General features: G+C 37.9%; 1 protein-coding gene across 1 annotated transcript in view; it reads left to right on the top strand.

Annotated features, from left to right (window-relative positions):
• The first annotated feature begins 1,745 nt into the window (after positions 1-1,745).
• Positions 1,746-23,911, top strand: part of CTDSPL2 (CTD small phosphatase like 2) — a 72,603-nt gene continuing 50,437 nt past the window's right edge. The window contains exons 1-2 of the mRNA XM_036842332.1: positions 1,746-1,959; positions 22,890-23,099. Coding sequence (XP_036698227.1) covers positions 22,914-23,099 — 186 coding nt within the window. The 5' untranslated portion in view covers positions 1,746-1,959; positions 22,890-22,913. The remainder of the gene's footprint in view (positions 1,960-22,889; positions 23,100-23,911) is intronic.

Genomic DNA, 23,911 nt, shown 5'->3' with positions numbered 1-23,911 from the left:
CAAAATGCATATAAATGCGCTTTGTAAATAGCATATTTTACTTAAGTTTTAGGAATGAAGGTTTGAAACAATTACTACTTGAATTTTTTCTTCAGAAATATTTCCAATTTCAACCTGATTTAATAATTATTTTAGTAATCAGTTGGGGTAATTGTTTACTTTATATTCTATTGCTTTCCATAATACATACTGGATAATTAGTAATTATCTGTTGATTTTCAATTAGTTTTACAGTAACCTATTATTTTGTGGACTGTTGCCAGTTCTGCATGCTGTATACCACGGGCTCTCAATAAATGTCACATTCAGAGCATTCTTGTAGCAGGAAGATTTAGGATCCAAATGAATTCTGAGCTCTGACAGACAGGATCTGTAGAATATAAGGCTTTCAGAGGACAACCCACCTGCTCCACACTTTGAAACATCAACAACCGGATTCACAAGGTTCTCTGCCTACCTCTCAGCCTCATCTCTCTCCACTGTCTTCCCCTCAACTTCTCCATCCCCGATGCACAGAACAACTTCCCCAAATGCTCAACGCAATCTCATATTTGGACTTTTCCATCTCTTGTTTCCTTTACCTAGACACTCTTCTTTTGTAACATCAACTCTTCCTGTCTCACTTAGATGTCATCTCATGAAAGCCTTTCCAGACCTCCTGTGCTCTTACAAAGGCCTGTCAAGAACTCCTTCTTGTAGTCATCTTATCACACGGTATTTAAATCCTGTTTACTTGTCTGTCTTCTTCAATAAACTGTGAACTCTGGGAAGGCAGTGTCTGTGTCTGCCTTGTTCACTGTTATATCCCTTGCATGTAGTATGGTCCTAACCCATTATGGTTTTACAATAAATATTTCTTGATTGAATAACGAGAGTGGTCCGGAGTTTTAGTAGACAGATAATGCTCTTCCAATCACTACGCTTGGTTTTCTGCCATTCAGCTAGGACTGGACGCTCCGGATTGATACATTTTCACCTCGTGAGGCTGGCAGCCCTTCGACCAGGCCTGCAGGTAGGAACCCATTTATCTGAATGATCTGACTTAGCAGCACCACCGCCGACACGCGTGGCGTGGGTCTCTATGACCCACGAGCAACTGCTATGCCCTCTAGGTAGCGAGGTGGAAAGAGGATCTTCAGGGGCCACCAGGATCCCAGGAAAGACGAAAGATTCGTCTTAACCTGGCCTCTGGCAGCACTGTCTACACACTACCTCCTCCTGCGCGCCAAGCCGTTAGTACCACCCGGTCCCACTCGGCTCCACCCACCTGGCGAGGCCGGGTTAGTAAACCCTAGCCGCCAGGTTGCGCTAGGCGTTTCTAAGCCCCGCCCCCGGGGCGAGGGCGTCCTCCCCCTCCCAGCTCTGCCTAAGCAGTTCCGTTAGCAGCGGGAGGAAAAACCGTCCTTCGGGTCCCCGCCTCTCCACTCCCAACGCTTTACTCCCTACTCTCCTTGCGACCACTACACACAGCTACGGAGGCCCCTAAAGTACAAACATCCCCCAGGGACTGGCATAGCCTGATAGATTTTGTCCTTGCTACTCCATCCCGTCCCAGGGCCCCGCGTTCTGCTTTTGTCAGGAATTCGAGCTCCTGAGTTTCTTCCGGCGGCAGGAACTCTAACTCTTTTCACGGAAGTAAAGTTGTTTTTTTGGCTTTTTTTGCGGGGTGGGGGGGAGGTGGCTTTTTTTTTTGGCCGCTGGGGCTGCCCGCATTCCTTCCCTCCCACCTCGCGGAATTGTGGCGGGAGGGGGAGGAGAAAGTCAAAGCGCCTGCGCGGAGAGGCCGCTTTCCATCCGGGTCCCCGTCCGTGCGGTGCAGCAGGTCGGTAGGCGGGAAATGGCGACTGGCTGAAGGAGCTGGTTCTGTTGCTGCTGCGGGCTAAGCGGGAAAGACACCACGCGTTGCGCAGTCGGGACCATCGCCGGAGCCTGAGGACACTTCTCTGTCGTCACAGTTAGGTAATCCCACTCGTCCAGACGCTGCCGCTGCTCCCAGTCTTAGTCCTCCTCTTCCAGGGCCGTCTGCCGGGATCTCCTCCCCTTCTTAACCGGGTTCTCCAGCGGCTGCGGCGCCTTGGTAGGCACGCACTGTTGGCGCCTCGTACGTCCGCTGTGTGGAGCCGCTCTTCTCTGGACTTTCCCCTGGGAACAGAAAGGGAGCTCACTTCCCGCCAGCTTCGGCTCTCAGGCTGCGGCCTGTGTTGTGATTTCTGGGGTTAGATTTCACTTTGCTACCCACCCCCATCCCGATCTCACGTCCGTAGTCCCAAAACCTGTGGTCCCTCCCGGTAATTGGGTTAGATCAGCTTTTCTAACCTTGACCCGTCTGACGTTTTCGGTATTTCATTCTTTCTAGTAGGGTGCTTTTGCGGGGGGAGGGCGTTGCTCTATCTCAGTTTTTATAAATACCTTTTGAGGATCTGGAAGAAGAGATTTCACTACGTTTTGTTTGTCTACTGTTAAAATGTTGAGTTGACATTGTTAACTTTTTCAAATTAAGAGTGGTGGTAAAGAACAGCCCATGTGGAAGGCCTCTGGTTTCTGTAGTGGTCAATTAACGGTGAATCTTACTGTACTTCGTATTCTACACTTTCTTTGGGTATAAAATGCCTGTATAGATGCTTATTTTTGTATTCTTGACTAGAATTCCATGGTAAATAATTGTATAAGTAGATCGTCTGTATTTACTTCTCACTTTAGTGGTGGCTGGAGGTGTGAAGGATGTTAAGCACTTTAGAGTACCTTAGGGAAAGCTACAGAGATACTGCTCGTAAACTGCACTAAGATCCTGAAATGAAATGTACTTAGTAGATGTTCCTCCAAGGCAGGGATTTACCTTTCCAGTGCTAATAAGACAATACCAGGATTACTGCCTAACATAGGTATACAATTAGTGACTTAAAAGATAGATTTATCTTTGTAATTTTCAGGTTGTAGATTTCTTTATATACTGTCTCCCCATTCTTTGCCAAGTTTTAAGTTTTCGTTTGTTGTCCAGCTGTTATCCTTATAAAAGCAAGGAAGTGGCTAGTTAAAGCTACTTTTATTCCTCCTTCTTGTTCTTTTCCACATTGCAGACCAGTTGTCCATAAAGAGAAGTAATAGGGAGACTGTTGGTGTTTTTCAGAATTTGTTTTTCAATCTTGTTGAATTTGGGGCCTTTGTAGTTGTTTTTTTTTAAACTAGTCAAATTAAGTTTTGAAAATGTGGTTCACATTACACATCATTTGATGTTTGTAACTCAAAGGCTTTCAGCTCTCTAGGTTCAGTTTAAAAGACTTCACTATTGTTTGCATATTAGGATTAAATTTCATTAATAAACAGGAACACACAAACATTATTACAATTGTCATTTAGTAGATTCCCCCCCAAGGTCATAAAGAAAGTCAAGGCAAAATGTAGCTCTTAGGTGAAGCAGTCTTTTAGGATTGAGTTGAACTTCATACTTATCTTCAAAACCAAAAGAACAGGGGGTGGGAAGTGGAGGTGAGGGCGTACTGGATACTTGCTGAGTCAACTTGTTTAAAAAATAGGGCCAGATATGTGACTTAAAAGGATGTAAAATAAATTATTGGTCTAGTGTAGGTTTTATCTGTACTTAAATGATCTTTTTGGGTAGTTTATGAAGCATTAATGTTTTAAATAAAATTTGTTTTACGGATAGCTGAGTGAGCACTGTGTGTAGACATTGTCTTCAAGAACTCTTCCAAATTGTTTTAATTCTTCATTCATTTGATTCTTTTAATATTCTTCCCAGTATACGTTGAAAGGCTGTGAAAGCTCTAAGTGGTATAGTCCTTAACCTTTGTGGACTTGTAGCTGTACAGAAGTTTTAAATAGGATTGCATAGAAAAGCCAAATAGAATTGGTGGGTTTTACAATATTCTACGTAGTGCCTCTTGGACATTTCATTTGAGCTAGTAAGGTTATTCTTTTCTCACTGTTAAGAAATTAAGAATTAGGGGTGTTTTATCTTTCTGAAATTCATCTAGCTGATCCGATGTTTGAGATTTCTGGTCAAGAGGATTCTTCACAAGATTATTATATAGCAGAATCCATCCAATTCTGAGTTTTAAAAAACCTTGGCTCTGTTGTTCAGAAAGGATGTTCTAGACTCTAGACTTGTAACTATAGAATTAATTGCAGATTGAATAAAATGGTATAAATTTATCTCATTCATAGGAGATTTTTGGATTAATGCGATAAAGAAAAAGTGGTTTGTCTGAATAAACAATATCTAACTAAATTTGTAATTTACTGAGTTGTTGTGAAAGCATAAAGTACAAAAGACACTTTAAGTCATAAATATCAAATGTACTAAGAAGACCTCATATATGATATGCTCTAAGATTCTTCTGGGTAGGTTACCTGACCATTTTAACTGGATTGGCTACAGGGGTCATTTGCTCTACTATGAAGGTGAGAAGATTTAACAGAGATGGGACTTAAGATAAAACCATACAACTTTTAGTTTCCACTTTACATTTGCCATGAGACATATATCTAAGCCAGACATATATTCACTACTGGTTTATGACTACATTAATTTTTAATTTGAATTGTATTAAATTATAATTGGATCTACATTACAAATAGGTGGACTAGGTGGTTGACTGTGTGGTATAATCTGAGAATTGCCAATGCCAAACTTTATTTGTGTCTCTCCTTTGTGTTAAGGAATTCTTTCTAAAATGTTTTGTTTAAAATTACAAATTCTCTGGAAGAAAAACTTTAAACTGTTGCCTTTTATTGGCAATATTAGCACAGATTAGTTTATCAAATACATTTGCTGATACCACAAACAGGTGAGGGTTCAGAGGCAGTGAAACACAGAAGTAAGCTTCTTTGCATTGGCTGTGATCAGGAGAGATGTGGCATGTAGGAACATTGTCTGAGGGAGAAAGGCATGGTGAGAGTAGAGTTATAGTGAGAAGCTTGGGCCTCTTGGGGTCCTTTGGGAATCTTGTGAATCTGACTGACAGTAATGAGGAGTGAGACTAAGTGTGGTCCCAAAAAGAATTGTAGGACCTTAAGGACAAACGTGGTTTATAGCTTTGGCCTGCCCTTTTGTTTATTTACCTCATCTGCAGGTCCCCATTTAGTGTGGTATTTTTAGAAAAGAGTGGAGGAAAACACTAAAATGCCATTGCAAAAAAAAAGTGTTGTAAAATATTTACATAAAAAGTCTCTTAACTTTAATATAAGGTCACAGTAGGCCAGTTAACTATATTAGGGACCCCAGGTTTTATGGTAATCATAGGCTCTCCTGTATTCATTTAGAGAAATTATAGAAAAGGAAGTTTATCTAGATTAAACATGAATCATCAACTGTGCTTTGACTTGAGGTTCTAGCAGTCAGGTTTCCATAATAGCTATAATAATTTTAGGACAAGGAAATGTGTTTATTACTTTGATTAAAGAAACATAAAATTGTACTAATAGAAGGCATTTGAATACTTCAGAAATAATTGGGATTATACTTAGTAATAGTGGCTTATATATAGTTTAGGAAGAATGTTTTCTTTCTTTGGACTAAATACTTCTATATGGAGAAATTGGAAACTAAAAAGGCAGAGTCATTGCTAAAAATAAATAAGAAAGGGATATTAAGAATCTGTTAGCATCATGACATGATATTTTAAGTTTCTTATGTTGACCAGTTAAAGTAATGTTTAAGTAGGAATTCAAAATATATTTTATTAAAAGAAGAGTATATTATTTGTTAAAGAAAAATATACAGAACCAATAAGTATCTTTTCAGTTGAGAACAACTATGATTATTTGTTTCAGTAATAATTGCTTTCTTCCTCATATTCCCCAAATATATATGATTATTCTATTGAGTTGAAATTGATTACCTTCTCACTGACTTTACAAGTACCTGCTTTAGTGTATTTTGTTAAATAAGATAATTATACAGTACAATCCTTTAATTTTCTGATGTACTGATAAAAATTATTTGAAAAATACAATCACATTTCAAACAATCATGCATTTTTCCCTCATTGGTAATATACCATTTTACTTTATTTTATTTTACCTTTTTAGTAGTAGCAAACAAGAGGGCACTTCTGTTAGAGAATTATGATCTTACCTCATCTTTGACTAGTAATTTAGATAAAAATTCTTCTTAAAACTCTTAAAACTTTTTGTCTTTGATTTATCTTAATCATAATGATCAGTTTTTCTTTGGTAGGTGGTATTAATAAGAATAGTAGGAAATTATTTCAGGTACTCAAAGATTTTTAATTAATAACTGTTTTTCCTTTTTGCCAACATCTCATTGATTCTTTTCTTATTATCAAGTTAATGTGTTCTGACAGTTTCATATTTCTACTGGCCTGAGAGTAAGTTGAATATAAAATTAATTTTCTTTAAATAGAAGCTTTTATTGAAGGAGTAGTTATATCTCTCCCCTTGCCCAATTTTGGTGAGAACTACTTAAATAAAAAGCATTCTTAGGAAAATTCTGCCAAAATTAACTTCACTTTTTTATTCTTCAGATTTTCTTTAATGTATCTAATAAGTACATTGTAACTTGCATGTATACAGGTTACTCCTGTAAATTTTAAAAATTGCATATATTGGAATATATATATTCCATAGAAAGGATAGTAATATGATGAAAAGTGACACACTGGAGTGACAGGTTTCCCATGTGCTTTTTTTTTTTAAATCTCATTAATAGCTTTTTAATATGATTTTTTAAATTTTATTTATTATTTCTTTTTGGTTGCATTGAGTCTTTGTTGCATTGCGCGGGCTTTCTCTAGTTGTGGCGAGCGGCGGCTACTCTTCACTGTGGTGCGTGGGCTTCTCATCGCGGTGGCTTCTCTTGCTGTGGAGCACGGGCTCTAGGCTCACGGGCTTCAGTAGTTGTGGCTCTCGGGCTCTGGAGCGCAGGCTCAGTAGTTGTGGCGCACAGGCTGAGTTGCTCCGCGGCGTGTGGGATCTTGCCGGACCAGGGCTCGAACCCGTGTCTCCTGCATTGGCAGGTGGATTCTTAACCACTGCGCCACCAGGGAAGCCCTCCCATGTGCTTTTGACAAGTTTCTAATGAATATTATAATACTCAGTTCTTATGAATTCATAACTATATTTTTTCTAAAATAGCACATTTTGTTATAAAGTTTTATTGGTATGAATTTCTTTCATGCTGTGTAATAGAATGCTTCTTTTTACAAGATGTGTAAATTATACTTACTGCAGTTAGTTAAAATTAGAACAATCTCCAAATTACTGTTGCCTTAAAGCTTAGGTGAGAGAAATACAAGTCTGTCCTCAGCAGAAGTACATACTGTCTCATTCGGTACATAACAAATATTGATTTTGCCCTAATGGTATTCCTTCTGAGTACATGCAAAGTTTTAAGTTGGAGTCCTAATAATAGTATTTTAAAACGTGTGTGAGTGGCTGTATTTTCAGTGATCAACAAACTGAATAATGCCATCTTTAAAAAATCATTTCATATTTTCATTGAGCATTTAGTCATCAATAATCTAACAACCCAGAGAAAATTAATTGATCATGGTTTTAGAAAAAACTTTTTTTTTTTTGGTTGTTGTTCATTGAAGAAAACTTTAAGAGGAAAAAGAGCCATAATTTTATCAACCCAACGCAGCAGCTGTTTTTTTTTTTTTTCCAAATATTCTTGATTATGTTTATATTTAGTAGTTTTTGAAGAATTCCATTATCTAGTTTAAAAAAGGAGAGAAAGTTATGTATCACATAATAATAACCTAAAAAGACCACTTTATCACACACTTTGTTGGGCAGGGTTCAGGGAAAAGAATCTCCCTGTCTTGGAGTTGATGCTTTATATAATCCTCCTCTACTTAATCCTCCTGCCCTAGTTGACTTTTGACTTTTGTTAGGTGGTAAGTGGGAGGGACCAAGAAATCTCTTCTTTCTGTAAAGTCATTTAATGAAGGGCTTGGGAAGGCAGTAAAGGAAGGAGAGTAAAAGTGGACAGTTGTAGTATCTGAACCTGTTGATTTCAGATTATTCAACTGGAAATATAGATAGTGAAAACAGGTACTGATACTTTTGTCGTTTGGTGTCAACTAAGGCAGTGATTTTTAGCTTTTTCTTTCATGAGTGTAAATTGAGTAGTGATACCATTTGTAATAGAGTATAAATTAACAAACTCAGAAATTTAGAGCTAGAGGAGACTAAAAGGGTCGTCTAGTCTTTGTTTCCTTAATGATGAACCATCTGAAGACTTTTTAACATGTAGTAAGTGTTGGTCTTAATTAGGGTGCTTCTAGATAAGTTGTATGTGATGGAAGGATGAAAACAGCTCAGATTAATTAATGACTCATCTCCTGTTTTGACAGCTCTTTTTTTAGGTAAAATTTACATGTAGTAAAATGCATAGATCTGATGTCCAATAACTTCTTTTGCTGTTGAGGAAATGAAATGCTAGAATGATTGCATGACTTAATTAGTGTCTAATCAGTGTTACAGCTAACTAGTGATAGATTCAGGACTCATACCTCCCAGTCCAGGGGCTCTTCCTCTAGTAACTCCCTCAGGAGCCTACTCCAGAACTGTGCATGCATATTTTCTTTATATAGGCAATTTATAAATTATATATACCTAAATTTTATGGCGAAACCCAGACTTTGTTGCCTTTAAAGTTTGATTTGTGATCTTTTTACAATTTTCTTATTCATATTTTTTTGCCCACTTTTGTTTCCCTTTTCTCTCTTTTATTCAGCAAAAATTTGTTTGAAAGAATGCACATTAGATTAGTCCTAGATAATTTGTTAAGAATCTTTCATATACAGTGTGCTGTTTTGTTGTTTTGATAGAAATTTGTGTACTCAAGACCTCAAAAGCGAATTATCAACTGAGTTTATGCTTGTATCATTATTATAATCTTGTTAACACAAGGCAGTTTGCAGCCATAATTGTTGGCATCAAATATTGCTTGGGGTCAGGGATTTTGTGAAAAGGAAGGAAATCTTATGGGGAAGGAATATTTTTAGTTTTATTTGTAGGCCTCTTTTTGTGAGCAAGAATTGATTACTGCAGTGAGGATTTTGTGTTTCAGTGACATATTTTTTTTCCCTGTTCTCTTGTCTCTTTGAGGGAAATGAGAAAAATTATATTTCAGTTCAACAAAGGTTGAGCTTTCATGTGTACCGGGTTGTTGGAGTTACAGATACGATCTCTGCCTTCAACACTCTTACAGTTTAGTGCAGTTAAAGATATATAAATAGATTATTTCAGTACGATTTGTTAAGAGCTAAGGAGAGATAATCACCAGTTTACACAGGCATGGGCATGTGGGGGTGGTTACTTACTGGGGTGCATGATACTTGGGCTGAGCTTTAAATGATGAGGATAAGAATTAGTTGAAAGGAAGGAATGTTTGAGGTAAAGAGAAAAGCAGAAGCATGATACAGCACAGTGTGGGCAAGAAACTTATTACTGGAGTGCAAAGAGTGAGGCAGCAAATAGTGAAAAAAGACTTGGAGAGGTAGATCTTGGAGGGTTTTATATATATTGCTAGAGTTTAGTCTTTATTTTGAAGGGAGTTCGTGGGAACAGGCAGATTTGTAGAGTGCAGAGGATGGATTTAAAGGGGGCAGACTGAGAAATATTTTAGAGGTAGAATCATGAGGATTTGGTGATTGACTGTAGGGGAGAAAGGAGAGGAAGAATGACTAGGTGTTTAGGATGGTTTCTGGCTTGATTGATTAGGCAGATTACTTGTGATTAAGAATATAGTAGGGGGGGCTTCCCTGGTGGCACAGTGGTTAAGAATCCGCCTGCCAATGCAGGGGACAAGGGTTCGAGCCCTGGTCCGGGAAAATCCCACATGCCGCTGAGCAACTAAGCCCGTGTGCCACAACTGCTGAGCCTGCACTCTAGAGCCCGCAAGCCTCAACTACTGAGCCTGCGTGCCACAACTACTGAAGCCCACACACCTAGAGCCTGTGCTCCACAATGAGAGAAGCCCCCGCAGAGAAGCCCGCGCACCGCAACGAAGAGTAGCCCCCCGCTTGCCGCAGCTAGAGAAAGCCCGCGCGCAGCAACGAAGACCCAATGCAGCCAAAAAAAAAAAAGCTGAGCTCATTTTATTAAAAAAAAAAAAAAAAAAATAGAGTAGGGAGACTACCCTGGTGGTCCAGTGGTTAAGACTCCACAATTCCAATGCAGGAGGCTCGGGTTCCATCCCTGCTCAAGGAACTAAAATCCGACATGCTGTGCGGTGCGGCCAAAAAAAAAAAAGAATACAGCAGGAAATATACAAAAGGAAGAGCAGGTTTGGGAATAGGGGTGGGATAGGAAAGGTGAATTCAGCCTTGGGTAAGTTGAATTTGAGGTGCAGAGTGAAAGTGTTGAGAAAGCTGTTGGATGAGAGTCTGAAATTTATAGATGATACAGAAGCTAGAAGAATTAATGTTGCAATTTGGAAGAGGCCCCCACCCCCAATATTTTTAGCTGGGCTGCAGATACATAGAAAGCAAACTTAATTGCTTGGTTTTAGATTGCTGAACAATCAGCTTTTTCTATTCCTGAGATGAGATCTGGTTCAAATGTTGAAAAAGTGGAAATATTTTACCTTATATACTCTCCCCCCAATGTCATGGGTTCTTAAGCTTAAAATGTTGTTGCACCCATTGCTATGTTTGTTTTGTGATGTAATCTACTTAAATTGTATCTATTTCATTCATTAGTAGTAGATTTATTTCCCTGATGTACTCATTTCCCAATCTTTACTTGTATTATTCTATTTTTACTGGTAATAGAAAAGAATTTATCTAGTAATGGAGTGCTAAAGAACCTAGAGGATGGTTAATTTCTAACATAGATAGTAGAGTTACCAAGATGAGGCTGTATGTGTATGTGTAAAACTCTTCCTTTTATATTTTATGTTTAGGTAATAAAATTAGACTATTGCAGATATTATGTAGGCAATTTCTGATCAGTACTTGGCCCAATTGATATGTATTGTTTTTGGTTTTGGTCGGGTAATGCTGGCCTCATAAAATAAGTTGGGAAGTGTTCCCTTCTGTTTTCTGGAAGAGTTTGTTGTTTGTTTTGTTTTTTATTAAGGTATTTGGTAGGATTCTCCAGTGAAGTCATCTGGGTGTGGAATTCTCTATGTTGGAGACTTTTCCTGCGATTTAAATGTTTTTAAATATGGGGCTGATCAGGTTATCTTTTTTTGGTTATAAATTTATTTATTTATTTATTTATTTTTGGCTGCATTGGGTCTTTGTTGCTGCACGTAGCCTTTCTCTAGTTGTGGCGAGGGGGGCTGTACGTGGGCTTCTCATTGCGGTGGCTTCTCGTTGTGGGCTCTAGGCGCATGGGATTCAGTACTTGTGGCACGTGGGCTCAGTACTTGTGGCACGTGGGCTCAGTACTTGTGGCTCACGGGCTCTAGGGCTCAGGCTCAGTAGTTGTGGCTCACGGGCTTAGTTGCTCCACAGCATGTGGGATCTTCCCGGACCAGGGATTGAACCCATGTCCCCTGCATTGGCAGGCGGCCACCAGGTAAGTCCCTTTACAGGTTATTTTTGTTGGATATAAAATCCTTGGTTTACATGTTCTTTTTTTTGGGCGGGGGAGGGGGCTGCATTGGGTCTTAGTTGCTGCATGTGGGCTTTCTCTAGTTGCAGCGAGTGGGGGCTACTCTTCGTTGTGATGTGCAGGCTTCTCATTGTGGTGGCTTCTCGTTGCGGAGCATGGGCTCTAGGCGCGCGGGCTCAGTAGTTGTGGCTCGCAGGCTCTAGAGCGCAGGCTCAGTAGTTGCGGCGCACGGGCTTAGTTGCTCTGCAGCATGTGGGATCTTCCTGGACCAGGGCTTGAACCCGTGTCCCCTGCATTGGCAGGTGGATTCTTAACCACTGCGCCACCAGGGAAGGCCGGTTTACATGTTCTTTCCTTGATTATTTTATTTTAAATGTTACTCCATTTTTTTCTGGCATAAAGCGTTGCTATTGAAAAATTTAGAATAGTCTCATATTCTGTCCATTATAAAGTCACTTAGTGCATGCCTAAATCAGGGGTCTGCAAACTACTGCCCATGGGCTGACTGCCTGTGCTTGTAAACCCTTTTTTTGTTTTTCGTTTTTGTTTTTGTACACAGCTATGTCTATTCATTTACATATTGTCTTTGGCTGCTTATGCTATGCAGTGCCGTAGACAATATGGAAACCAGTGAGCATGGCTGTGGACACTGGACATTGATATTTGAATTTCATATAACTTTCACCCTATGGTTTGTAAGCCTAAAATATTTACTCTCTGATTCTGTAAGAAAAAGTTTGCCTATGTCTGTCTTACCTGTATGTCCAAAGAATTTTTCCCCCATTTCTTAAAATTCAGTAATTTAAAGTTCTAGTAGCTCATACTAGACTGTCTTGGTATTTGTGTTTCTGGGTTGCTATTCTCATGTCTGTGTCTTTCAATACATGGTTTCAAACTTCTGTTTCTGGAAAGTTTTTTTGTTATACTTTTGAGTGTCTGATCTTTGACTCTCTTCAATATTTGATCAGTTTTTCTTGAATCTGCATTTTCTTTTCTTTTTTTTGAAACTCTCTAGGAGTTAAGCCAGCATTTTTATTTATTTATTTTTGGATGTTTTGGGTCTTCGTTGCTGTGTGAGGGCTTTCTCTAGTTGCGGCAAGCGGGGCCACTCTTCATTGCGGTGCACGGGACTTTCACCGTCGCGGCCTCTCTTGTTGCGGGGCACAGGCTCCAGACGTGCAGGCTCAGTAGTTGTGGCTCACGGGCCCAGTTGCTCCGCGGCATATGGGATCCTCCCAGACCAGGACGCGAACCCACGTCCCCTGCATTGGCAGGCATCCACTGCGCCATCAGGGAAGCCCCTGCATTTTTTTTAATGTTTAGAAATATTTCTTCTTTTTTCTATCTGTTGTGTTCATTTACTTCTTTGTTCTTTTTTCTTTAGTCTTCATTTTTGAAATAATTTTTTTTTTACTTTTTAATTTTTTTTGACTTCTGTCACTTCCTCCCCACCCCCCTGAATTCCAGTTAAATTTGTTCTTATATTAGTGGTTTTAACCTTTCCTTGGAAGCGGTTTATAGTTGTGATCTGTTTTTATGGGGTTACTTTTTGTAATTTTATTGTTTGTAGGAAATTAGGGATTTTATTCTGCTTCTCTTTTTTTTTCTTCTTCTTATGATAGCTATTTGGGCTCTGGTCTGATTTCTGTTACTTTTTAATGTGAAATTTGTTTTCCTAAACTTTTAGAAGGAACTTTGGTTAAAGATAGGTTTTGGCTTAAGTGGAAGTTTCTGTTGTTTTCTTACAGTGTTTGAAAATATGGAGGACTGCTCTCTGGAGATTGCTTAGTTTATGTTCCTCTTTCCCTCTTTTTCTAGTATTCTCTTTGCTTTTCTCATTTGATCCTGTCCTACTCTGTTTTGACTTTATTCGGCAGTTTCCTCGTATTGAACCCTGTCATTAGCTCTCATAGTCAGGATTTTTGTTGTTCTTATTTTTTAATGGAAAATATCAAACATATGCACAAAGTAAACAATGAATCTCCATATAACCATCACTCAGTTTTAGTAGTTATTAACATTTTGTCTGTCTTCTTTGATCTATACCTCCACCCACTCCTACCTGGTTGGTTGTTATTCATAAGAACTTTTTGCAGGTGTTTATTTAGGTAAATTTTATATACTTTGAAATACATAGATCTTAGCTGTAAGTTTTGACAAATCTACACCCGTATCACAATATAGGACATTTCCTTTCCTCAAGGCAACTTTTATTCTAATTTTTTTTTTCTCCTTAGATTATTTTTGCCTCTGCCTTATTAATGGCATCACCAAATGCATACTCTTTTGTGTCTGCCATTGCTTAGTGTCTGTGAGATTTTTTCATGTTGTTGATGATATTAGTAATTGTTGCTTTCTGTTTCTGAATATTATTCCACTGTAAAAAACAAAACAAAACCCACAATATTCATCTTTCTGTTGCTGAGCATTTTCATTGTTCCCAGTTTGGGGCTATTGTAAATAAAGCTGCCAGGAACATTTTGGTAAAAGTACCTTGTAGACATGTTTATATTTCTCTTGTTTAAAAACTTAGAAGTGACATTATTGGATCAGAGGGCTATGTGTTATTTATTAGAAATTGCTCAACTTTTATCAAAATTACATTCCCATCAGCAAAATATGAGAGTCCTCATTGTTCCACATCCTTGCTACCATTTATTGTTGTCAGTCTTTTTACAGTACTTCTTGCGATTCAAGTAGGTGCGGATTAGTATGCTATTATGTTTCTAACTTACACTTCTGATGATAAATAATATTGAGTATCATTTCATATGCTTCTGGCAAGTTATCTAGCTGTTATGAAGTATCTTCTCAAATCTTTTGCTCATTTTTTTCTGTTGGTTTGTCTTCATTATGTTTTAGGATTTCTTTGTATTCTGCATACAAGTGCTTTACAAGATACATGTTTTATGAATATTGCGTCAGTTTGTTGCTTGCCTTTTGATTTTTTTTTACTGGTGTCTTGGTGAACAGAAAATTTTTAATTTTTATGAAGCCTAGTTTATTCAGTTTTTCCTTTTATGGTTTTTGCTTTTATAGTTATTTGTATAAGAGCATGTCATCTACAAGGAGATAGTTTTATTTTTCCTTTCTGACATGGGTTTCTTTTTCTTGCTTAATTGACTAGAACCTCCAGTAAAATGTTGAATAGAAGTAGTGAGAGTAGACATCCTTGTCTTATTTTTGATCGTAGGAAGATGGCATTTAGCTTTTCACTATGAAGTATGATGTTAGCTCTGGGGCTTTTGTAGATGCCTTTTATTGGGTAAGAATTCCCTTCTACTCCTGGTTTGTTGAGTATTTTTATTGTAAAAGGATGTTGGGTTTGGTCAGATACTTTTTCTGTATCAACTGAGATGATTGTGTGGAGTTTTTCCTTTATTCTTTGAATATGGTGTATTAGATTGATTAGTTTTCATATTAAACCACCCTTGTATTTCTGAGAGAAATACCATTTGGTCATGGTGTGTAATCCTTCTATTAAGCTGCTGGATTTCGTTTGCTAGTATTTCATTGAGGATATTCCTGTCTATGTTCCTAAGGGATATTGATATGTAGTTTTCTTGTAGTGTCTTTGTTTGACTTTGGTATCAGGGTAATGCTGGCCTCATACTTTGAGTTGGGAGGTGTTCCTCAATTTTTTGGAAGAATTTGAGAAAGATTGGTGTTACTTCTTCTTTAAACTTATGTAAAATTTACCAGTGAAGCCACCTGGTCCTGGACTTTTCTTTGTGGCAAGTATTTTTTATTATTAATTAAATCTCTTTACTTGTTATGAGTCTTTTTCTGTTTTTTCTTGAGTCATTTTAGTTGTGTCTTCTTAAAAATGTGTCCATTGAATCTAGGTTATCTAACTTGTTGGTGTACAGTTTTTCGTAGTATTTTCTCATAATTCATTTTATTTCTGTGAAGTTGGTATTAATGTCACTTCTTTCATTGATGATTTTAGTAGGTTTAGTCTTCTCTTTTTTTCTTGTCTAGTTCTAAAGATTTGTGAATTTTGTTGCTCTTTTCAAAGAACTAAGTTTAGACTTCATTGTTTTTTAAAAAATTATCTGTTTGATTTATTTCTGTTCTATTTCTTTATTATTTTCTTTCTTCTGCTTGCTTTAGATTTAGTTTGCTTTTCTCTTTCTAGTTTTTTAAGCTAGAAGGCTTTTTTATTGATTTGAGGTCTTTTTAAAAATATTAGCATTCACGCTATAAGTTGTCTTCTGAGCACTGCTTTTAGGGGCATGCTGTGAGTTTTGGTGTGTTGTGTTTTTGTTTTCATTCATTGTGAAGTATTTTCTAATTCCCCTTGTGATTTCTTCTTTGACACAGTGGTTATTTAGGAGTTTGTTGTTTAATTTTTGCACATTTGTTAATTTCTCAACCTTCCTTCCTTGTGATTTCTAATTTAATTCCAGTGTGGTTGGAGATCATATACTTGTATGATTTCAGTTATTTTATTTATTTATTTTATAAATTTATTTATTTTATTTATTTTATTTTTGGCTGTGTTGGGTCTTCATTGCTGTGTGCAGGCTTTCCCTAGTTGCAGTGACTGGGGGCTACTCTTCGTTGTGGTGTGCGGGCTTCTCATCGTGGTGGCTTCTCTTGTTGCAGAGCATGGGCTCTAGGCGCGCGGTCTTCAGTAGTTGTAGCACGCGGGCTCTAGAGTGCAGGCTCAGTAGTTGTGGCACATGGGCTTAGTTGCTCTGCAGCATGTGGGATCTTTCCGGACCAGGGCTTGAATCTATGCCCCCTGCATTGGCAGGCTGATTCTTAACCACTGTGCCACCAGGGAGGCCCGATTTCAGTTCTTTTAAAGGTGAGACTTGTTTTGTGTCTTAACATGTAGTCTTTCATGGAGAATATTCCATTTGTAAGTTGAGAAGAATGTGTATTCTGTTGTTGGATGGAGTGTTCTATGTATATGACTCTTAGGTCTCGAGAATTATTCAGGTCTTCTGTTTCATTATTGATCTTTTGTCTAGTTATTCTATCCATTTTTGAAAATGGAGTATTAAAGCCTCCAACTCTTGTTGAATTGCTTGTTTTTCACTTAGATTGACAATTTTAATTTTATATATTTGGGGACTCTGTTGTTAGGTACGTGTGTGTTTATAATTTCCCTCTAAGTGCTGCTTATTACATCCCAGAAATTTTGATGTGCTCTCTTTTTGTTAATTTTCATTTCAAAATATTTTGTATTTCCCTTGTGAATTCTTTTTTGACTCATGATTTATTTATAAATTTAAAAAATTTCAAGTATATGGTACTATTTAAGATTTCTTTTGTTTTTGATTTATAATTGTGGTCAAAGAACATACTTTGTAAGATTTTAGTCTTGATGGTCAGTTTCGAAAGTTCATGAGGGCTTGCCTGCTCCAGCTTTATTAAGTATACCTTTTACAACTCATTATTGGAATGGACTAAAACCCTCTACATTCCAGCCTCCTTCTTTAAATTCTCCTGTCTTTCTTTCCAGTGACTGGTTATTTTTAAGTTCAAAGGACCTTTCTCCTAAGCTTTGCTAAAATCTTCTTCACTCTCTCCATGAAGAGTGATCTAGCATTTTATATATACACTATGATGTGTATCTATACTTAACCTGTTAGACTTTTTGATTCTCATGGGAAGAGTTATCATTTTTGTCCTTTTATTACCATACTGGTAGCAGGTGACCAATAAATATTTAAATTTTAATGAGGTGAACTCCTTGGACTGAACTAGCTGTATGTGTTTAGTCTTTTAAGACCTACTTTATATGAAGATATTATTTCATAAAATTTTTAAATTTCCATTATTCTGGGTTTAAGATAGGTTCACCCATAGGTATTTTTGAAAATATTTTTAAAAAATTTTTACAGATTTTTACAGAAATTGAGTACAAATAACTTTCTTTTTGAAAAATTCCCCCATGCATTTGCTTTATGGGAATTTTCCTTTTCTAAGGAGTGCTGTGCTGAAGTACAAAGGAATTAAGACAAAATTTATACACTGTAAATAGAGTTATTTAAGTAAATAATACATGCCTCGAGTAAATCCCTTTAGAAGTTAACATTGACTCTTTAGGAGAAAAGGCAGTATTTGTTTTATTTGGGGATGACAACTTAAAACTGAGCACTATTTGGTGATGAAAAACAGATGGTTGTTTGGAAAGATATTTTAGGACTCCTCTGGTGAAGGCTTTGAGGTTGGGACTTTTTTGTTGGAGTAGATTTTGTGTGTGTGTGTGTGTGTGTGTGTGTGTGTGTGTGTAGTTTCTATATGTTAAAAAACGGAGGGGTCCTAACTTTCTGTGACTGTTGTGTTGCATTACTAAAGACACGACTTTTTGTCTGTTTTTTGTTTTTGGCTCTGTTGAGTCTTCATTGCTGCACACGGGCTTTCTCTAGTTGCGGCGAGCAGGGGCTACTCTTCGTTGAGGTGCACAGGCTTCTCATGGTGGCTTCTCTTGTTGCGGAGCACGGGCTCTAGGCGTGCGGGCTCTAGAGTGCAGGCTCAGTAGTTGTGGTGCACGGGCTTAGTTGCTCCATGGCATGTGAGATCTTCCTGGACCAGGGCTCGAACCCGTGTCCCCTGCATTGGCAGGCAGATTCTTAACCACTGTGCCACCAGGGAAGCCCAAGACACGACTCCTTAAGTTTCCTAATTTGTCTGTGAAGACCCTGCTCTTTGCCAAGAATTTCTTCACCTTTAGGAGTTTAGAGTGCTGAACTGGTTAGACTTTTTTGCTAATGCATTCACTGCTGTGAGTAGTTTTACTCTTCTCTGCACCTTATAGCTTTTCTAATTCCTTTTTCATTTTGAGCGTCAAGATGGTGAGATGAATAAGGTATTCACTATACAGGTGAAAAAATAGTTAAGTGGCTATAGCTTAGCTATGATTGAAGTAGGATTAGACCTAATTAACATCTCTTAATTATTAGTGTAGTAGTTTTTGTATTCTATTTCACAGATTATAATTCAGGGAATGTTCTCAACTACTTCTAAGTCTTGGGACAATTTTTGCCAGCCATTAATTTTCTCATCAGTGAAATGAGAGAGTTCAAATCGATGGCCTCATATTTTCTTTCTGATGTGAATTTGGTATTTAAAGGATCATTACAAACAAATGGCCAACAGGCACAGGAAAAGATGCTCAACATCATTAGCCATTAGGAAATGCAAATCAAAGCCACAATGAGATACCACTTCACCCCCACTAAAATGGCTATAATAAAAAAATAAACAAGTAACAAGTGTTGGTGAGGATATGGAAAAAGTGAAAACCTTGTACATTGCTGGTGGGAATATAAAATGGTGCTGCTGCTGTGGAAAACAGCAGTTCCTCAGTATGTTAAACATAAAATCACCACATGAACCAGCAATTCCACTCCTGGTTACATACCCAAGAGAACTCAAAACAGGTGGTCAAAAAGAAACTTGTACATGAATGTTCGCTCCAGCACTATTCACACTTAACCAAAAGGTAGAAACCACACAAATGTCCATCAGTAGATGAATGGATAAACAAAATGTAGTCTTACCCATTCAATGGAACATTACTCAGCCGTAAATGGGAATAATGTACTGATACATGCTACAACATGGATGAACCTTGAAAACATTATCCTAAATGAAAGAAACAGTCATACAGGACCATATATTGTGTGATTCCACTTATATGAAGTGTCCAGAATAGGGAAATCCATAGAGACAGAAAAGAGATTAGTGGTTGCTTAGGGCTAAGGGCAGGGGAAAATGGGGAGTGACTGCCAATAGGTATGGGGTCTCCTCTGGGGGTGATTGAAAATGTTCTGAAAATAGATAATGGTGATGGTTGGACAACACCGCAAATGTAATAAATGTCACTGAATTGAACACTTTAAAAAAAAAAAAAGATCATTACATATGGTAACAACAAATACCACAAAATGATCCAGTCATTCTTGTTATATTGATACATGTATACTTGTTGAAATTTAGAATTGTGCTCATGGAATTAATTCATTCATTGACTAAGGGTTTTTTCCACTACATTGTAAGCTCCAGAGGGTAAAAACCTTCTCTATCTTGTTTTACTAGGCACTTACCTAGCCCAGTGCCTAGAATGTGGTAAGTGCCGAGTAAATACTTGTTGAATGAATGAATGAGTGATTAAATGAATGATAATGTCAGCATGGGTGGAGGCAGCATAGTGCTCTGGAAGGAACATGCACGCTCTGTTAGATGATAGGATATAATATTTCAGAAGTTGTGGGAAGGTTATTTGGGAGAATGTAATAAAATTCAAAGCACTATGCGTTTCAATTAAAAGGTTAGTTTCTTGGGAATTCCCTGGTGGCCCAATGGTTAGGACTCCGCGATCTCACTGCCGAGGGCCCGGGTTCAACCCCTGGTCGGGGAACTAAGATCCCGCAAGTCATGTGTGGTATGGCCAAAATAAATAAATAAAATGTCAATTTCTTATTTCAATCCCTTATAGACCTGGACTTTTTTTTTTTTACTCATTGTTTAATCTATTGTACATTGAATGATTATACATTCTTTTCTTTTTTAACATCTTTATTGGAGTATAATTGCTTTACAATGGTATGTTAGTTTCTGCTTTATAACAAAGTGAATCAGTTTTACATATACATATGTTCCCATATCTCTTCCCTCTTGCATCTCCCTCCCTCCCACCCTCACTATCCCACCCCTCTAGGTGGTCACACAGTACAGAGCTGATCTCCCTGTGCTATGCGGTTGCTTCCCACTAGCTAGCTATTTTACGTTTGGTAGTGTATATATGTCCATGCCACTCTCTCACTTTGTCACATCTTACCCTTTCCCCTCCCCATATCCTCAAGTCCATTCTCTAGTAGGTCTGTGTCTTTGTTCCCGTCTTGCCACTAGGTTCTTCATGACCTTTTTTTTCTTTTTTTTTTTTCCCTTAAATTCCATATATATGTGTTAGCATACTGTATTTGTTTTTCTCTTTCTGACTTACTTCACTCTGTATGACAGACTCTAGCTCCATCCACCTCACTACAAATAACTCAATTTCATTTCTCTTTATGGCTGAGTAATATTCCATTGTATATATGTGCCACATCTTTATCCATTCATCTGATGATGGATACTTAGGTTGCTTCCATGTCCTGGCTATTGTAAATAGAGCTGCAGTTTCCATCCCCTCACTTTCAGTCTGTATGTGTCCCTAGGTCTGAAGTGGGTCTCTTGTAGACAGCATATATACGGGTCTTGTTTTTGTATCCATTCAGCCAGTCTGTGTCTTTTGGTGGGAGCATTTAATCCGTTTACATTTAAGGTAATTATCGATATGTATGTTCCTATTCCCATTTTCTTAAATGTTTTGGGTTTGTTATTGTAGGTGTTTTCCTTCTCTTGTGTTTCTTGCCTAGAGAAGTTCCTTTAGCATTTGTTGTAAAGCTGGTTTGGTGGTGCTGAACTCTCTCAGCGTTTGCTTGTGTGTAAAGGTTTTAATTTCTCCATCAAATCTGAATGAGATCCTTGCTGGGTAGAGTAATCTTGGTTGTAGGTTTTTCTCCTTCATCACTTTAAATATGTCCTGCAACTCCCTTCTGGCTTGTAGAGTTTCTGCTGGAAGATCAGTCGTTAACCTTATGGGGATTCCCTTGTGTGTTATTTGTTGTTTTTCCCTTGCTGCTTTTAATATGTTTTCTTTATATTTAATTTTTGATAGTTTGATTAATATGTGTCTTGGCGTGTTTCTCCTTGGATTTATCCTGTATGGGACTCTTTGTGCTTCCAGGACTTGATTAACTATTTCCTTTCCCATATTAGGGAAGTTTTCAACTATAATCTCTTCAAATATTTTCTCAGTCCCTTTCTTTTTCTCTTCTTCTTCTGGGACCCCTGTAATTCGAATGTTGGTGCGTTTAATGTTGTCGCAGAGGTCTCTGAGACTGTCCTCAGTTCTTTTCATTCTTTTTTCTTTATTCTGCTCTGCAGTAGTTATTTCCACTATTTTGTCTTCCGGGTCACTTACCCGTTCTTCTGCCTCAGTTATTCTGCTATTGATCCCATCTAGAGTATTTTTAATTTCATTTATTGTGTTGTTCATCATTGCTTGGTTCCTCTTTAGTTCTTCTATGTCCTTTTTAAATGTTTCTTGCATTTTGTCTATTCTATTTCCAAGATTTTGGATCATCTTTACTATCATTATTCTGAATTCTTTTTCAGGTAGACTGCTTATTTCCTCTTCATTTGTTAGGTCTGGTGTGTTTTTACCTTGCTCCTTCATCTGCTGTGTGTTTTTCTGTCTTCTCATTTTGCTTATCTTACTGTGTTTGGGGTCTCCTTTTCGCAGGCTGCAGGTTCATAGTTCCCGTTGTTTTTGGTGTCTGTCCCCAGTGGCTAAGGTTAGTTCAGTGGGTTGTGTAGGCTTCCTGGTGGAGGGGACTAGTGCCTGTGTTCTGGTGGATGAGGCTGGATCTTGTCTTTCTGGTGGGCAGGTCCACGTCTGGTGGTGTGTTTTGGGGTGTCTGTGGCCTTATGATTTTAGGCAGCCTCTCTGCTAATGGATGGGGCTGTGTTCCTGTCTTGCTAGTTGTTTGGCATAGGGTGTCCAGCCCTGTAGCTTGCTGGTCGTTGAGTGAAGCTGGGTCTTGGTGTTGAGATGGAGATCTCTGGGAGATTTTCGCCATTTGGTATTACGTGGAGCTGAGAGGTCTCTTGTGGACCAGTGTCCTGAAGTTGGCTCTCCCACCTCAGAGGCACAGCCCTGATGCCTGGCTGGAGCACCAAGAGCCTCTCATCCACACGGCTCAGAATTAAAGGGAGAAAACATAGAAAGAAAGAAAGAGTATAAAATAAAATAAAATAAAGTAAGATAAAATAAAATAAAGTTATTAAAATAAAAAATAATTATTAAGAAAAAAAAATTTTTTAAGTAAAAAAAAACCAAAAAAAACCCAGACAGACAGAACCCTAGGACAAATGGTGAAAGCAAAGCTATACAGACAAAATCTCACCCAGAAGCATACACGTACACACTCACAAAAAGAGGAAATGGGGTAAAAATAATATATCTTGCTCCCAAAGTCCACCTCCTCAATTTGGGATGATTCATTGTCTATTCAGGTATTCCACAGATGCAGGTACATCAAGTTGTTTGTGGAGCTTTAATCCGCTGCTTCTGAGGCTGCTGGGAGAAATTTCCCCTTCTCTTCTTTGTTTGCACAACTCCTGGGGTTCAGCTTTGGATTTGGACCCGCCTCTGCGTGTAGGTTGCCTGAGGGCGTCTCTGGACTTCTTTTTAATCAAGATATTTTTATTATATAAGCTGGGCACATATGGGTATGCTAGGTTTAATTTTAATAACCTGTATTATTTTTCTCTTATAGTTTTACATGTGGCACCCATAAAAGATGAGGCTGAGAACACGGAAAGCTTCTCAGCAATCAAATCAAATCCAAACACAACGCACTGCCAGAGCAAAGAGGAAATATTCAGAGGTTGATGATAGCCTGCCTTCAGGAGGAGAAAAACCACCGAAGAATGAAACTGGCTTGTTGTCTTCAATTAAAAAATTCATTAAAGGAAGCACACCCAAAGTAATGGTTTTACCTTTTAATTATATCGTTAAAAATGAAGTTTAGGTTGTTTTCTTTAAGCATGTAAAGTTGAGAAATCTAATATTGCTAGAGCCCTATTTAAGGGAATGTGTCTACATTTTGGTGTTAAGAGTATTGACATGTAAAATATTTAATGGTCGGTCAAGAAAACATTATTTATTCTACTTAACTGATCCACTCAGCCTTCTGTTTTCTCAACTTAGAATTATGGGAAGTAAAAGAAATGTTTTCTTATTCATTTACTTGAATTATTTCTTCTACTTCCATTTTTTTTTCATTTCAAAGATAAGTTAAAGTTTCTTGTTAATATTAATACATTGTCTAATTAGGGAGATGATTTATCTATCTGAATTCCAACATTTGTACAATGAAAATGTATTATTTATTGAAGAGAAAACAAAAGTTATTAAAGAAAGAATGGGGAATTCCCTGGCAGTCCAGTGGTTAGGACTTGGCATTTTCACTGCCATGGGCCCGGGTTCAATCCCTGGTCGGGGTACTAAGATCCCGCAAGCCATGTGGCGCAGCCAAAATAAAGAAAGAAAGAATGGACACTGACCAGGAGTCATATGCTCCAGATTCATACTTCATACTCTGGACCAACTTGAATGATCTGAGGAAAGTCATTTGCCCCTCTTAGCCTCAGGAAGACAGTAAAATGGGACTAACACTAACTGCTTTGTCTGCCTCAGAGTTGTTTTCAGATTAGATGGCAAACAGGTGGAAAAGCATTTTGAGAAATTTTAATGCATTAATGATAATGTTATTATCATTAATTGTATGTAGATTTT

The sequence above is a fragment of the Balaenoptera musculus genome, chromosome 2 (assembly GCF_009873245.2).
Source record: "Balaenoptera musculus isolate JJ_BM4_2016_0621 chromosome 2, mBalMus1.pri.v3, whole genome shotgun sequence".
NCBI lineage: Eukaryota > Metazoa > Chordata > Mammalia > Artiodactyla > Balaenopteridae > Balaenoptera > Balaenoptera musculus.
Note: the sequence above shows the minus strand (reverse complement) of the source record. Positions and strands in the feature narration are given on the sequence as shown.